Here is an 18543-nt window from a genome sequence, read left to right on the forward strand (position 1 = left end):
CTGCGATAGATACAGTGCCAAAGAGAAGAGGATAAAGACAGAGGTAAAGAGATGTAGTGAAAGAACGATTTATTGCATAGGAGTAAGATACTATAATTTCATGGCAGTTATTTTTACCTTAAACTTAATGTTAGCAGTTGTTCTGAGTTCTGAGTCCCCAGACTGTGATTTTGTACAATCATGTCAGTTTTAAGACGCATTTTTTATTATCACTTTTTTATTCATGTTTTACTCTGCAGTTGTGCAGTTTTGGGGGGATACAGTACAGGCCAAAAGTTTTGAAACATTACTATTTTTAATGTTTTTGAAAGAAGTTTCTTCGGCTCATCAAGCCTGCATTTATTTGATCAAAAATACAGAAAAAATTTAATATTGTGATATATTATTACAATTTAAAATATTTTTTTTTCAATTTATTATACTTTAAATTATCATTTATATATCACATGATCCTTTAGAAATCATTCTGAGTGTTGGAAACAGTTCTGCTGTAATGTGTATGTGTGTGTGTGTATATATATATATATATATATATATATATATATATATATGCTAAATCATGAACACAATGACAGGGTGAAATGGGCTGTGATGCATGGGCGGCAGGTAAAATCTTGCCTAGGGCAGCAAATTGGTCAGGGCCGGCCCTGAAATAGAGTATAGGATCTGTTGTCACTACAGCGTGGTTCGGTTGTATGGCGGGAGAAAAGCTGCCATCAGGGGTAGGTACATTAATTATCTGTAGTAAAACTAATTAGACCATTTTTAAATAACTGAATGTTCATTTAAATTATTTAAACATTATAATGGACCTACTGTATAGGTGTTTTATGTCGTAGAACAACTTAAAACATCTTTAAATGCTTGAAATCATTGATTTTCACTGGTAGTTTAAGAAAACGCTTGACTGCAATGTAGGCAACACAATCCCAATTATACCATATAAAGACTATTATTGTGTTATATCTGACAGGCTAAGAACTACTTTGTCATACAATTGGCTAATCAACAAACTTATGTCTCTTGCTACTTAGGTTTTCACTCATGGAGAGAAGACGACGACGACTTGGACCAATCCAGGATGCGGAGTACCATATCCAAGCGGGGATTGATAAACCATGTCTCCAGCAGCGTTTTATCAATCATTTTAAAGGTAAATGTTAAACTCCTTAATATGATTTAGCTGGAATCAGTGAAATGCCTTCAGTGATCAAGTCTCTTGCTCAAGAGCACACTGCACAATGGTGGTTGCTAGTACACAGGGATATTAGAACTGACAATTCAACAGCTTTTAGACATTTGATAAACCATTTTTTTTCCTTCAGCCCAGCCTGATTGCCGTAATCTAAGGGTTTGACAGGGATTATTCCTTGTAAAATTATAGAGCACAAAAATGCCTTATTTTTTTGGCTCTAAATTGTTAAAATTTAAATAATTGGTAGAATTACGGACACTTATTGTTATGTTTAAAGCAAAAAATAGAGTATTGCCCACAGACCTTCAACAATTGTTTGTCCTTATAGCAGACCTGCCAACATGTACGCATTTTTCGTACTCTGCATGCATTTTGACCCATAAGTACGCTTGTACGATTCGCTGCTCTCTAGGTACGCATTTTGTTGCTTCTCGCATTTCGCCGATTTCAGTTTCTATGCAATCTATGACGCTGATTCTGCCGCTGATCCACAGCGTGTAAGTGGAGTGAAAAGCTTTCGGCCAATCAGAGCGCTGCATGTTAACCCACCGCCCACCTGCCCCTCCTATCCACAAGCTTAGTTTGCAGTTAGAAAAGTGGTGGAATGGCTTGAAATCTAGAAGTTTTAGACAGGCCAGGTGCTGATTAACGTAAGATAAAGGTAACAGTTAGGCTATGTTTAGCCTAATTGAATTTATGAACATTAAAAGTGACCTTGACATGACATCATAACAAGCAGTCCAGCTGTGACGAGCTCAGTTCAGTTCACGCTTCCATTTAGGCTAACATGTAAGGGTGGCCCTGCCAATAACGCACCTAAAAGCTGTCACAAAGAACCGGCAAAAGTAATGATTATGGATATTTAAATAATATAATTATTAATAAACAAGTGTTTTCTGTATCAATGTCGTGTCGACTGCAAAGATAAAGTTGACGATGCAGTCTCGCGATCTTCGCAGTAGTGAACGCGCCAGAGAAATGCACATTTCATACGGATTAACGTTACATAAGCAGAGAGCAGTCTGTTTCCTTTCGTTTTGAATTCTGTTCAACCCTCGAGTCATTTTCTCCCGATAACCTTGAAAAGAACTTAAATTACGCTTTCAGTTTTGATCGTACAGATAAGAGCAAAATCGAATCTGTAAAGGGTCTACTTTTATTTGTATACAGACATAATAACAAAACTTTGTGCCCATAAAATAAAGATAACAAACAAGGTGTGTTGTCTGCAGCCTTTGTGTGCGCTGATCTTACAAACACGTCATTAAAATGAACTGTAACTCAATGAAGAGACATGAGAGAGAGGTCTATAGAAAGCTTGACATGGCTACTTTTAAACTAAACAAGTACCGCCGAAAAAAAATATTCTGTGATAAAGTAATCTGTATGAAAACAACGGGATGTCTTGTCCGTTTTTCACATCTCCCTTCATTACCTTCTAATTCGACCACGCTCCCGCGCTGAACGCTCTATTCAGATTCTAATGTTAAATAAAGTTTTTATTTTACTGTTTGCTTCGCGATGAGAGGAATAAGATATAAGTCACCCCAAAATGTGATGTGGTTGAGTATTTGAGATTTGGATTTCCTCAGAAAAAAAGAATGAAGCACTTTATTCAGCAGAGATCATAAACATGAGTAAGTCTCTTACTATTTATTTATATACTTGTACTAATTTTCATATAACGTATAAACATTTTACTAGCTAGACTTTTTCCAAACTATAAATCCTGACTAAATGTATAATCAAATGAAACATTATGAAGTTTCAATAACAATATTGCAATATTATACCATTTAAAAGCTTGATGTAAATAATATAAATTGAACAAATAAATGTAACTGTAACAAATGTAACAAACAATGCTGTTTTTTAAATTAATTCCCCCGAAAAAACCTGAAAAAAAAAATTCTCAGCTCTTTTCAACATTAATAATAATCTATTAATATGAGACCAGAGATGTTTAGTTCTCTGGTGACAAGAAAAGTCATGATTGCCTCCAAAGGCAGCATTTGTTACAAAGAGACTTTCAGTGGTGCACTACTAAAAAAAAGCCAAATCTGCAACCTTTAACAGGTTAAACAATGCAAAAGTTTAAACACTTTGCATGGAAATTTATAAAAAAAAAATTGTTGTTTGTTTTTAGCAAACTGATTTTGATATTGATAACTGCTGGTTTTGCACATTTATTTAATGTTTGATGTATTTATTTAGAAAGAATGTCCTCAGTTTACTTTTATTTCTGACAAGATTTTCAGGTGGAAGAAGTTTCCATGGGCTATGCCTCCAGTACAAAATGTCCGGAGTGATTGCAGAAATTGTATAACATTTATGGTTTACTTGTATATGTTATGGAGTAACTAATAAATCTTAATTGGTGAAAGGATATTATGTGTATAATATGTATTATAGTGTTAGGTATCTCATAGGTTTCTCACAGATGTGTGTGCAATGGTGGAGCATACATTGGCGGTGGGCTGTAAGGTTCGTGCGCGTGTGTGGTGGGGGGGGGGGGGTAGTACTCGTAAATTTCTTCAAGTTTGGCAGGTATGTTATAGAAAATGAAGGAAGAAGAAAGGGACATTTTAGGTATCAAACTGTAAGGACAACAGCAAAACAAATGTGTACTTCAGTGGTGGGAGTGAAAGTTTGGAATTCTCTACAAAATTAACTAAAGCAATGCAAAAATATATTAATATTTAAAGAGAAAACAATGGATTTGTATGAACACTTATAGAAATTGATGATGATGGTTGTGATGATGTTTTGCTTTTGCTTTGGAATCTGTTTTAGGTTGATGTTTTGGTTTCTAGTTTGTTTCATTTGTTATCGTCATGCATTGACGTTGTTGTTGTTGTTGTTTTTTTTATTGTTGAGGGGGCAGGAAATAAGATTCTTCATACTTTTCATCATGGTTTTATAAATTAAATATGTGAGGATGAAGTAAGTTTTGTTGGAAAATATCCATGAATGAAATAAACATTATCAATAAAAAAAAGCCTTTTTTTTTTTTTTTTTTTTACCTTTTATTTAACCAGGTAGGCCGATTGAGAACAATTTCTCATTTGCAACGGCGACCTGGGGATCAGCTGGGATTTGAACCCAGGACGTCGTACACCCAAAGCATGCACTCTACCACTGAGCGACCAACTGCTAATTTAATCATATTTTTCTTTTGTCATAGGCCGAGGTGTTTTTGCCACTGAACTCATATACAGAGGCGACTTTGTAGTGGAGTACCGAGGAAAACTACTGTCACCGCAGCAGGCAGAGCTCCAAACTGAGTACAATGAGTCTGCGAAGGTTTTTCTTTTTGATTTTCAGTGGAAGAGTAAAACATGGTGGTAAGTAGATGAAGTGGCTATGTAGCAACTTTACAATGCAAGGGCCATGTCTAAAATCTAGAGTTGTTCTCTTTATGTTAGTGCCTTTGTCACCTTCACTGCACCTTATCTGCCCTCCACTGCACCTTATCTGCCCTCCACTGCACCTTCACTGCACCTTATCTGCCCTCCACTGCACCTTCACTGCACCTTATCTGCCCTCCACTGCACCTTCACTGCACCTTATCTGCCCTCCACTGCACCTTCACTGCACCTTATCTGCCCTCCACTGCACCTTCACTGCACCTTATCTGCCCTCCACTGCACCTTATCTGCCCTCCACTGCACCTTCACTGCACCTTATCTGCCCTCCACTGCACCTTCACTGCACCTTATCTGCCCTCCACTGCACCTTATCTGCCCTCCACTGCACCTTCACTGCACCTTATCTGCCCTCCACTGCACCTTATCTGCCCTCCACTGCACCTTATCTGCCCTCCACTGCACCTTCACTGCACCTTATCTGCCCTCCACTGCACCTTATCTGCCCTCCACTGCACCTTCACTGCACCTTATCTGCCCTCCACTGCACCTTATCTGCCCTCCACTGCACCTTCACTGCACCTTATCTGCCCTCCACTGCACCTTCAGTGCACCTTATCTGCCCTCCACTGCACCTTATCTGCCCTTCACTGCACCTTATATGCCCTTCACTTCTTAGTGAGTCATCTGCTCTTCACTGCACTGGTTACTTGAACTAGTCATTATTTGTATTAAAAACCCTATTTTGAAACCCTATTTTCAGAAAAGGCAAAAAACATGGTGTGAGTCATTTGTCCAGTTTGCTTTTACAAATACATTATTCCATACAATAGTCGCTTATAGAATTGTTTTCATTGGTATATCCTGCTCATATAATTTAAATTAACCAAATACTGCCTCTTCATAGTCGAACCTCTGTGCTAATACATATTAATGAAAGAAATGTTTCTATACAGCATTGATGCATGTGAAGAGGACTCCTCCCTTGGGAGACTCGTTAATGATGACCACAGACGACCTAATTGCAAAATGAAAACCATAAAAGTAAATGAGACCCCACACTTGTGTCTCTTCGCGGTTAGAGATATTACAGCTGGAGAAGAGTTGACTTACAACTACGGTGACTCAAACTGGGCATGGAGAGCACAGGTGAGTTACCTTTTTGTTTCTATATCCAATATGCCACCTACCTGGAGAAGAGTTTATATTTCATGCAATTTGTTGTTCTATCTTGGTTTACTTAGCAGGTTAACAAGGATGTACTACTTAGTGTGAAACCTGAGGTAGGAATTTATTAAGCGCATACGGTTTAAATCTTATCAAATGCAAAGATACATGTGAGTTGTTGTGGATCAGCTGTTGAACTTTTAGGTGTGGACTATGGAATTGCACATTACAACTTGTAACATTTCCCTTTGTAGATTGGGAGTATAAAGTCTGCTGCTGCTATAGTACATGCTGATTCAGTAGGGACTGAACTCACCACAGTCACAACTGCAGACTCACAGCCTGCTGACACAGGTATAGACCACTACAACCCTAAAACCCTTTCCTGAAACGCTGCTCTTTAATTGTTCAGGCAAATTTGTTTTTATGAGATACACTTCCTATGCCAGGTTTGATCACATCAACTGGTTTTTATTTATGGAAATACCTTTATTTCCATAGTTTTAATGAATTGCATTAGTTCAGATGTCACAGTGGATTCTGTTTTGGATTTATCTATTGTATGCACCCATTGTGTACACCCAATTAGAACATACGAAGTTGTAGCAAAAAGTAAATTTAACTTGTTGCACTCATGCATCTATTAAAAATGATTGAATTACATGCCTATATTACAAAGATTAGAACCACGTATGCAGAATAAATGCAGTGGTGCTGTCTGATCAATACCTATCCTCCTCTGCAAGGATGTCCCATGTTTTTCTCAGTGTAAATGCCCTCTTACTATATTTCACTTGTTGCCATCTGTGTGGTTTCCTCTCCTAGCCCCCAAAACACACTTCACTGGCACGGACACCCTGTCCAACATGCCCGTCTCAGGTAAAAGCAACTGCCCCCCACCCCATCACACATATCAGTGTTGCAGGTCTCAAACTCTAGACTGATTGATTAGTTAATGTGTAAGGAAAGTGAAAAGTATAAATAAGGACTAACAAATGATGTTGTTCTTGCAGATGATAATTTGCAGAGTGAGCGCTCGAAGGTAAGTGCGTAAGTGCCCCAGACTGGGTCAGTCTGTGGATCTGCACTATGCATTCATGATTGTCAACGTTTCCAGTGTCTGGTTCCAAAGTCAAATGAACATTGAATTATACTTTTGCATAGCCCAAAAACGTCACTACTACATCTATTTGTTGCTATATTAATACTTCAAGCATAATATTGGCCCACATAAGTATGGACAATAAAGCATTTCTCATATTCTGTACTTTAAATTTGAAATTACACAAAGACAATGTGGATACATGGTGTTTTGACTTTAGTCGAATAACTAATCCATACCGCATGACCGTAACAAAGACAAGTCTGGTTTCCAAACCTGCATTTTTTTTGCTGGCACTCTGTCATATTTGCATTTAAAAGGTTTGTGATGTATTTTCATTATATTGTTTCAAAGTACTGGTGTACAGAACAAAAGAAATTCATTTTCAACATGAAAATCTTATCATCCCTAGTGTCAGTCTGTCTGAAGTAATAGACCATTCCAGGTTACTTAAATCCAAATTAATTTATCAACCTTTTTGTAGTATTGCAATTGCATTTTTTTTTTTTTTTTTTTTACAATAATTTCTGGTACACTGATTGTTATATTTGGTTCAACAATTGCAGGCCAGGATTGACAAATTAAAAGCACACCACAATAGGTGTGAAACTCGGTATGAATCTACGGCTGAGAAGCGAAATGCTCTTCAAAGACAGCGAACCTTACTCCTAATGCAATTGGCAAACTTGGATAAAATGGTGAGTCATTTTATTGTACGTTGACAGAACTTGGGTAAAATATTTTCTGTTCTAAAAAATGCAGCAGGTAAACCTAGCCTGGCTAACGTCAGACCAATTGTCATTCGAGACTTGGTCTGGGAACCACCTGTTCATTTTCTCGTATTTGAGGCGTGGTTTACGAATGCCCAGAGCAGTTTATTGGGCGCTACGAATGTCTATCAAATGCGCTTGCTTCTGAAATTGTTTAACAGTTGCTCTTTACAAACTTGCGTTCTAAACTACTTAAAACACTATCTAAAGCTGCATCGAAAGGTAATTTCGCGTCTGATGCAGTGTTAATTTCGTTGACTAAATATTTTCGTCATTATTTTCGTCACGAATATATTTTTGCCGACGAAAACGAAACGAAAACTAAAATAGAAGGCACTGATGGAGACTAAAACTATGACTAAATTGATTGATATTATCGTCAACGAATAAAGGACGAGACGAAAATAGACTGTGACGAAAATCAAATCAGCAGACGGGAGAGATGCGAGGAATGAGCAAAAGAACCGGCAAAACAGAACAGACTGCATGAGAGAAGAGAACCAATCAGAGCCTGACTTATTGAGACGTGAAGCGAAGGTTTTCAGTTTTTATGAGCTCCCGGGAAGTCGGCATTTGAAGAGGTGATAGGGACTTTAAGCAACAGCCTCTGGTGGAACGGTATTGCGCCTGCGCGAATTTAACTGCTACTTTGTGACGTTCTAATTTAACGGTCTACTACGGGAGAACAGCTGATTTGCCGGAGTCGCTACAACGTGAGAGGTTAGGTAAATAAATGTTATGTTTTTAGACTTATTTACATCATACAATATTAAAAACTCCTCTTCTGACAAAATATTGTCATTTAACGCCAAAAGCAATCCTTCTCTTGCTTTTTTAAATTATATATTTTTTTGGATCTCAATAAATGAATTAATGCTGCGTTGCGCTGTTCTGTTTTACCGTTGCTTAGTGACTTTTACCTTCTTGGCTACAGCGGTGTGACGGCAAACTTCCGGTCGCTGTAGCCGTTCCATTCGCAGCTGTTGCTTAAAGTCCCTACTGTCTAAAAGAGCGACAAAATGTCCACAGCTCACTTCACGTTTGACGACGAACAAAACAAAACAAAGTGTAAAGCACGCAGAGCGCTCATTCGTGGCAAGAACACAACCAATTTGAAAAGACATTTACAGACGAGCCACCCGGACATTTTCTCAAATGTAATTTTACAACGATGTTCTTTTGTTTATTGAGCTAAGCAAAATTGGAATAGTGCAGTGCGTAGATGTTGTAGCATTAAATATTACGAACTGAAAAGTACTGTAAAATAGTCCCTTCAAATTAGATGCGAGCACAATACTAATACGTAATATCATGATAAATACATTTGATTAATACTAATGTTTAGTATATTTTATAATGTTCTACTTGTTGACAATATCACAAATATTTCTATATTAGTCATGTCAAACATGAATGTTCACATCCTATCATTATACATACAAATCTAGCAATATTGTAGTATTTAAAACATACAATATTGCTAGACAAATGAATACCTTATAAAATCTTGTTACTTTTTTTATCCACCTAGCTGCCAACTTATTAAATATTTACTTTAAATGTATGCACTTATTCTTCAGCTCAGCTGTAAGCTTTAAGGTCCTGGACCTAACTTTATTTTTCTTTTATTGATGGTCAATTGGCAGCTAGTTATTGTTTACATTATCATGACAGTGTTTGTTGCTGCATAAAAGCTTTTGAATCGAAATAAAGACACAGTTGTGTTGAAATAAAGTTGAATTTGTGTTTTATATATTTTGTTTAAGTTTGTTTCCTATACCAGCTGTAAAAAATTGTCTAGTAAATCTGTTATTGATTTTAGTCTTATTTTAGTAGACTAAAATACCAAGCAATTTTAGTCGACTAAAATAAGACTAAAATTAAAACAAATCAGATGACTAAAACTTGACTAAAACTAAAAAGAATTATAGTCAAAAGACTAAGACTAAAACTAAATTAAAATTTCGTGTCAAAATTAACACTGGTCTGATGCCATGTTGGATCCATAGAAACTTCTTCGATGTGTCGCATAGATGTCGTCATTGTCTTGCTGATCCCTCCCCGTTCTGTGATTTGGTTCCCTTTTTCAGGGGAGAATTTAGTCCATGGTGTCCAGGCTGCCTTAGCAGCGTGAATCAAATTGTGTGCAAGGCAGCCTGGGAACACCCAGGGTAAGGTAAACCAGGATTTGCATGAATTGAAAATAAGATTTACCTAGTGCTATTTATATATTTGATGGAAAAGATTTTAAACATTACTGTTTGTAATTAATGGGCTTAAGGGATACAGGGAACAACAGTGATTTTACATTTGTTTGTACTTTAGTTAAATCATTCTACACTCTTTCTGTGGCATTGAATTTTTTGATTGATTTTTAGCTGGACCCAGAATCACATCCAGTCACTCAACCAGCAGAAGATTCTGTGATACCCTCACCAACAGACACACAGGTAATAAGATTTTTTATAACCATTTAGTTTCAGAGCCGCACAGTATACATTATATTATAGTAATTATTTCCCAGCAACAATGTTGATCAGAATGTGTTTGACAGAACGATGTGAAGATGGCATTATTACAGGCTTTGTCCCAACCCTGTTAGGGCATACTGGATTTTTTGCACATTTACGATACGTAGTTACATTTGTGAGTTATGACAAATTGTAATATAATTATATCTGTTTCTACATTTTAAACGACTTACCACAAACGATGGATACAAACACCCTCTAAACAAACCTGAAAGTTTGGTTGCCACTTTAACCTCATATAGGTAGTAATGGGTATTTATGATACCTTTTGGGGACATTGACCTGTATTTTAACTGTCTTTATGGGGACACCTTTGTTGCTAATATAATTTGTGTAGAATTCTCAATACCTTTTATATTTGTCATGTTTGACTGATTACAGGTTGCTTTCCAAAACATGGACACAGATTCCAGCTCTGCAGAAGATGGGAATGTGTCCCACTCCAGTCCCAAGGTAAGAAAGTATAGATGATGGCCACAGTTCATAAAAGTTTGGAGAATTCATTAATTTTATCTAGACTGATTTTCGTAACGGTTTAAAAGGCAACTCTTTCAATGTTTGTTTGATACTTTAAACCCATTCATACTTCATAACTTGCATTTATTTTTGCAATTAGATATTAAACTAGATTATTAATCTATTCTGGTCCATGCCTAAATTCTAATACAATCACATTGCAATTCAAAAAAGTTGGATCATTACTTTAGAGAAGTGATTACTAATTATAAATGTAGAGAACAAAAAAAAAATTGCATGCACATAACAAAAATGATCACTTTTTTTTTTTTGCAGTTTACATTTGTTTGTACTTTAGTTAAATCATTCTACACTCTTTCTGTGGCATTGAATTTTTTGATTGATTTTTAGCTGGACCCAGAATCACATCCAGTCACTCAACCAGCAGAAGATTCTGTGATACCCTCACCAACAGACACACAGGTAATAAGAGTTTTTATAACCATTTAGTTTCAGAGCCGCACAGTATACATTATATTATAGTAATTATTTCCCAGCAACAATGTTGATCAGAATCTGTTTGACAGAACGATGTGAAGATGGCATTATTACAGGCTTTGTCCCAACCCTGTTAGGGCATACTGGATTTTTTGCACACATTTACGATTAGGGCTGGATAATTAAAGTAGTTGAAACTGAAATTCAGGTTCAAATTCTAATCGACTTTTAATTTTCCAATGTCAGTTATTTCGTTTTTTTTTTCATCCTGTCAATACTTCCCCCTTAAAAACATACTAGCGTGTGTGTAGCCACATGACTCTGCCCCATCCAGTCAGTGGCATAAAAGCAAAACACGGAGGTGAACGCTGGTTCAACACATAGTGATTGCGCGTGAGCGGTGAGCCTTGCGTCTTCACTAAACTTCGTCATTTTTATTTGTTATATGGTTTGGACATTCAAGCGATTAGACATTCGCATGTGTATTATTATTTCGATCTCCCATGTTCGCGCAGCTACATTGTGGCACAAACATTCATAAACAGTAGCTGTTAAGATCGCGCACACAGAGGAACGCAAAAACTAGTTTTAAATCACAGAACAGCGCTGACAACTAAACTAGCTTAGAATCTCACTTATCATATTTTTCTACTTTTGAAGTAACTATGCTATTTACAACCCACAGCGTCACAATAATGGAGGTAGTATGAATAATTCACACACGCAATCACTCGTACTGGTACTTGTTCCAATTTCTTTATCTGATCTTTTATTGATCTCTTACACTGAGCAATAATCTATAAGAAATGTTACGAACATAGATCAAATAACTGCTGATAGTTAGCTATGATGTCAGATCGCGCTTTCAATAGGAAAAAATATCCCACCTTTACTAGTCGATCTCAACCGTCTGGCTGAGGCCAGTCTAAAAAGACGCTCAGAACAGTTGACAGGACGCTGCTGCGTGTCGACACGAAAGCATATCATTTTCACGTGTTATTAAGCCTTACCGCTTGCTAATTTAACCATTCAAAAAAACTTAAAAGAATTCAAACACAAGATGCGGAAAAGCTAAACTGAGCAGCTGGTTACTCACGCTGTTCTCAGTTCGCATGCAGAGAGAGAGCCGCGTCTCACAGACGGTAACACTGAACCGACCTCTCGTTTGCGGAATTGCTAATGCAACCTTTTCACACCACAGACTGAACACAATCATTGCTTGGTAATTGGCCAACAAAGTCAAGGAACTACACTTTTTCCACTGGTGGCACTTGTGCTACTAACTTTTTCAGTTACTGGGGCAAAACATGATTTGGTCGCACAAATTATTTATAATAATTACTGGATAATAATGAAACTGTATTGCATACAGATGTGCTTTTTGTTTTACTTGTCATCTTTTAAACCACATGCCTTGTTCTGTTTCTTACAGTAGACACAGTGCATTGCTCCGTATTGTAGCTGGGGTTAGAGGGGCCCCGGTGCAGGGTGTACAGTGGACCCTGTTTAAAATTGTTCAATTTGTACTGTATGTTCATTCTATTTATTTATTTGTGCTATTTACATAATGATTACATTTAAGTTTGTTTTTGTTAATTTAAAATAGCACTGCATAGTCTTCACTGTAAAATAAAATACACAAACCAAAATGTATTCAGACACCTTCAACATTTCTCACATTATCACAGTTATTTGCTATAGTTTAGAAATTGGTAATAAAATATGACAAGAACTCAGTTAAACTGTGTCAGAACAAATTCATCTTGATAATTTCGGATAACTTTGATAAAAAGATATGTAATGGATTCAAACAGGCAACTCAGACAACTGTCAGTATGACAATATTTACACAACTATCAATACTTTGTTGAACAGTTACCAAGCAAGCAATGCTTAATTTTGTTCAGTCTGTGGTGTGAAAAGGTTGCATTAGCAGTTAAAGAAGTAGAAACACTTAAGCAAAAAATGGTCAGGTCCCTAAGGTTTTTTTTTTTTTTTTTTTTCAATTTCATTGGTAGTCTACAGTATGAAGAATTTTTGGGTATAATATTTCACTGATCACTATTTTGCCATACTCACTTAAATGAACTATTGTCCTGCACCCACTAGTAAAACAATATAATCAATTCTATCAGATTTTTGGATTGACTTTGGATAAATTCTTGTTAAACCTAGTAATTCAGTCAAGAGCAGTGAGTGATTTACTTTCATTTTCATACTTTAAAGAGCCAGTAAGATGAAAATTCTGAGTTTCCTATCACTGTTTATAAGTCCTGTACATTAGGTTTAAATCCATCCAAGGTTAAAAAAACATTGTAATTTTGTCAAAATATCATTTTAAAATTACCTAAATTCTCAGAGATCCCCAAACGGTTCGCGCGAAGCTGTTCAAAAGATTCAGTTTTCTTAAACCCCACCTTTCGGTAGCATACTGTGTTCTGATTGGTCAACTAACATAGTCAGTTTTGATTGGTTGTTCCGCACACAACTTCACGGTAAACAATGCGTTAGCATCTTTTTAGGGTGAACTATGTCTTATTCCTCTCAACTCGAAGCAAACAGTAAAATAAAGAACTTGAACAGTCTCGCTGCTTTTTCTTCTGTGTGTGTGTATTCAAGCCACGCGCTTCAGTTTGAATCTGAATAGAGCGTTCAGCGTGGGGGCGTGGTCACATTAGATATAATGAAGGGAGACGTGAAAAACAGACATCGCGTTGTTTTTATATGGATTACTTTATCACAGAATATCTGTTTTCGGCAGCCCTTGTTTAGTTTTAAAGTAGACATGTCAAGCTTTCTATAGATATCTCCATCTCTTCGTTGAGTATTCACGGAGTTACACTTCATTTTAATGACGTGTTTGTACATGACGATCAGCGCAGACAGGCTGCAGACAGCACACATACTGATAAGACACTCGGGAGAAAACAGACACGTAACTTCATAATCATACTTCGCCTTGTGATTCGGAGATGCTTGTTGGTCTAAATAAAGTTGGTAATGAACCCTCTTTTATGGCCAAACACTTTGAAAATCCCGCTGTACTCACCGAGATTAGAAAAGCAGTCATCAGTGAAATGTTGTGAACACAAAAAGGGATTTGTTGTACTGCTCTGGTATTGTGGTAAACATGAATTTTAGCCATTGGTTCTTCTGATCTTCATTCTTTAGCAGTGAAAATAAAACAAACTTGCCTTTACAATTAAAAACACACCGTCTCCTCGACATGATGCTCTCACACCAACCAGAACGTCTGTGTGTGTGGGGGGGGGGGGGGGCAGCTCAGAGTTTCGTTTCTCCCAAGACGGTAGGCGGAGATTATTATGCAAAGTGTTCCTAGTGATGTACATAGAGATGGGCAAAAGATTTGAAATCTATAACGACTCATCTCAGCGATTCAGAGTCGACTCCTTACTTTAGAAGCCAATAACTTTATAAATCGTGTACTTTTTGGTTTAATTTCTTTGCACATTGTTTACACTGATGGACAGCTACATCATACACTGTAATACAGGTAATTCTTGATTTCCCATCTGTGTGGCTCTTTAAAGACACTGACAGCAGAGCTAGTAAATTAGGCACGGTCACCTTAAGAGACAAACAATCCATTATAATGATACACATCCAAACTTTTCTCAACTCTTTATTTTCACTTAAGACATAACCACAGACTTTTTCGAACACACTTTTCAAGACGGTTTGGCATATTTTGTATGTATTTGTTGTCGGTACAAAAGCAAGAAGACTTTGAGACGTATCTCTGCTTGCTCCCCGAACACCAGAACACCACGCTGCTGAATTGAGCTCTTTCGCTTTTCACTTTTTGCTTTTTTTTTTTTTCTCCTGTTTATTTAAACTGCGACTTTGTATTTGTTCGTTCAGGCGCGGGAGGACGTGAACGCCCTGAAGGAGAGCTCAGTTCAGTGTTGCTGTCCGTGAGAAGTGTCTCTCTCTCGCACCGAACACAGCGCGAGTCACCAGCTGCTCAGTTCAGCTGAAGCCAACTTGATGTGTTGAATGCTCGGAGCACGTTATAAAACGCACCCTAAAAAAATACACATTTCTGTTTTAATAAATGCTCATATTAAATCATAGCATAACACATAAGTAGGTACAAAAATAATCAGTGATACATTTGCGACCCCATAAAAATTTGGGTCGCAATGGCATTTCAAAAGGTCGCATATGCGACCATTTTGGTCGCAGTGTATTTCCCTGAAAGTATTGACTGTTGCCTGAAGTTTTGTTTGATTGTAATCCATTACATATCTTTCTATCAAAGTTATCTGAAATTATCAATATGAATTTGTTCTGACAGTTTAACTATTGAGTTCTTGTCATATTTTATTACCATTTTTCTAAACTATAGCAAATAAACTGATAGAGAAAAATTGAAGGTTTTTTGAAGGATAAATTTTGGTTTGACTGTTTCATTTTTACAGTGCTATTTTACTTAATTATTCGGTTTCTGTACCTGGACACTTACAGACTTGAAAAAACTTAAACACTGTAAATAGCACAAACAAATAAACAGAACAAACACACCATTTAAACACTTTCAGACAGGCCCCACTGGTACAACCTGAACCGGGGCCCTGCTATCCCCAGCTACGGCCCTGCTTACAGGACAAACCTTGTCAGTGAACTATGAGTGCAAAAAACAAAACGGAAACAAAATAACCGTTAATTAATCGTAATCGAGGTAAAATTATCAATTAATCGAGGTTTTGATTTTAGGCCATAATCGGCCAGCACTATTTACGATACGTAGTTACATTTGTGAGTTATGAATGACAAATTGTAATATAATTATATCTGTTTCTACATTTTAAATGACTTACCACAAACGATGGATACAAACACCCTCTAAACAAACCTGAAAGTTTGGTTGCCACTTTAACCTCATATAGGTAGTAATGGGTATTTATGATACCTTTTGGGGACATTGACCTGTATTTTAACTGTCTTTATGGGGACACCTTTGGCTTAGTGAGGATGGAATCCTAGTCCTCTTAAGGATAACCATTGGAACTCGTATGTAATTTCTTCCTGATATAATTTTTGTATATTTATACAACTAAAAACTATTGATCCTGCTACTGTTTTTTTGCAAACTATAAGGTGCACCGTAGCAGTTTTCCTATATAGTTCATTAGGTACATCCCCCAGTAAAAACCATTATAAATCCTAAAATATTGTTTGTCCAATTACTAATTTACTATTGGAGACCATGTATTTAAATGGCCTAGCCTTATACACTGTCCATAAAAGATGGATAGAAACATTCTCTAAACAGAAGTTGGTAATAACCTCAGGTTTTTATTTCAAATATTTCAAAATATGTGTTGGGCCCAATACTTACAGAGTGCACTGTAGATGTGTTAACTGGTTCCCGGATTTGAATTTGTGTGTCACATGTCACTCTAGCAAAACGAGTTTCCCCTTGTTTTTGTTTTGTAAGACTGTTATTCAGTCTCAAAGTGCCTAATCTGTTTTGTAATTTCATAGCCTCAAATGATAATTATTTTTTATTACAGGTATGGTCAGAAATTGACCATGCATCTCCTTCAACCAGCGAATGTGTACCACCAAAAAGAACAGAGTGTGTATTTGTAAGTAACAACATTAATTACTTGCCTAAGTCTGTCAATTAGGGTTACATAAAATATCTACCTTTTAAGTCTTGAAAGTTTGTGGTCTGAAGATCACATTTAATTGTTACAGGGTTTAAAAGTTATAAGACTCACCAAGAAATATTTTGATTGTGTACTGCTCTGCATACAACTGTATAATGTCTTAACATTAAACCGATATGTCTCTAATGATCTTTTTGTAAGAGGCAAAACCACAGTAAGATTATTTAACGAAATGTCATGAGAGTGCATTATACAAGAAATTGCCCCAACTCACGCTCAGCCAACATGAAATTGCAGGCTATTATTTTTGCTGTTGTGCTCATGTATAAATTGTGGATAGGACGAACAAGTGATGTGTGATGTTATTTGATACCTTTTGGGGACATTGACCTGTATTTTAACTGTCTTTATGGGGACACCTTTGTTGCTAATATAATTTGTGTAGAATTCTCAATACCTTTTATATTTGTCATGTTTGACTGATTACAGGTTGCTTTCCAAAACATGGACACAGATTCCAGCTCTGCAGAAGATGGGAATGTGTCCCACTCCAATCCCAAGGTAAGAAAGTATAGATGATGGCCACAGTTCATAAAAGTTTGGAGAATTCATTAATTTTATCTAGACTGATTTTCGTAACGGTTTAAAAGGCAACTCTTTCAATGTTTGTTTGATACTTTAAACCCATTCATACTTCATAACTTGCATTTATTTTTGCAATTAGATATTAAACTAGATTATTAATCTATTCTGGTCCATGCTTAAATTCTAATACAATCACATTGCAATTCAAAAAAGTTGGATCATTACTTTAGAGAAGTGATTACTAATTATAAATGTAGAGAACAAAAAAAAAATTGCATGCACATAACAAAAATGATCACTTTTTTTTTTTTGCAGTTTACATTTGTTTGTACTTTAGTTAAATCATTCTACACTCTTTCTGTGGCATTGAATTTTTTGATTGATTTTTAGCTGGACCCAGAATCACATCCAGTCACTCAACCAGCAGAAGATTCTGTAATACCCTCACCAACAGACACACAGGTAATAAGATTTTTTATAACCATTTAGTTTCAGAGCCGCACAGTATACATTATATTATAGTAATTATTTCCCAGCAACAATGTTGATCAGAATGTGTTTGACAGAACGATGTGAAGATGGCATTATTACAGGCTTTGTCCCAACCCTGTTAGGGCATACTGGATTTTTTGCACATTTACGATACGTAGTTACATTTGTGAGTTATGACAAATTGTAATATAATTATATCTGTTTCTACATTTTAAACGACTTAACACAAACGATGGATACAAACACCCTCTAAACAAACCTGAAAGTTTGGTTGCCACTTTAACCTCATATAGGTAGTAATGGGTATTTATGATACCTTTTGGGGACATTGACCTGTATTTTAACTGTCTTTATGGGGACACCTTTGTTGCTAATATAATTTGTGTAGAATTCTCAATACCTTTTATATTTGTCATGTTTGACTGATTACAGGTTGCTTTCCAAAACATGGACACAGATTCCAGCTCTGCAGAAGATGGGAATGTGTCCCACTCCAGTCCCAAGGTAAGAAAGTATAGATGATGGCCACAGTTCATAAAAGTTTGGAGAATTCATTAATTTTATATTGACTGAAAGAGTTGCCTTTTAAACCGTTACGAAAATCAATGTTTGTTTGATACTTTAAACCCATTCATACTTGATAACTTGCATTTATTTTTGCATTTATTAATGCAATTAGATATTAAACTAGAGTAACTGCGTGCATGTAACAAAAATGCTTGCTTTTACTTTTTTTTTTTTTTTTT

At 36.4% G+C, this 18543-nt stretch overlaps 2 protein-coding genes across 11 annotated transcripts in view; both read left to right on the top strand.

Moving 5' to 3' along the window:
• The window catches only part of LOC113066243 (catenin delta-2-like), a 291904-nt gene that overhangs the window by 80893 nt on the left and 192468 nt on the right, over positions 1-18543 (top strand). The gene's annotated exons all lie outside the window — the stretch shown is intronic.
• Positions 1-18543, top strand: part of LOC113066245 (uncharacterized) — a 29424-nt gene that overhangs the window by 6226 nt on the left and 4655 nt on the right. The window contains exons 1-16 of one of the 8 annotated variants that reach the window (XM_026238069.1): positions 5-43; positions 1035-1153; positions 4380-4539; positions 5517-5709; positions 5805-5843; positions 5982-6081; positions 6553-6606; positions 6741-6769; positions 7396-7527; positions 9978-10049; positions 10512-10583; positions 10998-11069; positions 16622-16696; positions 17210-17281; positions 17696-17767; positions 18230-18301. In XM_026238069.1, the coding sequence (XP_026093854.1) occupies positions 1045-1153; positions 4380-4539; positions 5517-5709; positions 5805-5843; positions 5982-6081; positions 6553-6606; positions 6741-6769; positions 7396-7527; positions 9978-10049; positions 10512-10583; positions 10998-11069; positions 16622-16696; positions 17210-17281; positions 17696-17767; positions 18230-18301 (1323 nt within the window). In that variant the 5' untranslated portion in view covers positions 5-43; positions 1035-1044. Of the gene's footprint in view, positions 1-4; positions 44-554; positions 1154-4379; positions 4540-5516; positions 5710-5804; positions 5844-5981; positions 6082-6552; positions 6607-6740; positions 6770-7395; positions 7528-9977; positions 10050-10511; positions 10584-10997; positions 11070-16621; positions 16697-17209; positions 17282-17695; positions 17768-18229; positions 18302-18543 lie in introns of those variants that run through there. The other 7 variants (XM_026238067.1, XM_026238066.1, XM_026238071.1 and 4 more) reach the window with 7 other exon arrangements.

Source organism: Carassius auratus, chromosome 49 (assembly GCF_003368295.1).
Source record: "Carassius auratus strain Wakin chromosome 49, ASM336829v1, whole genome shotgun sequence".
NCBI classification, from domain to species: Eukaryota; Metazoa; Chordata; class Actinopteri; order Cypriniformes; family Cyprinidae; genus Carassius; species Carassius auratus.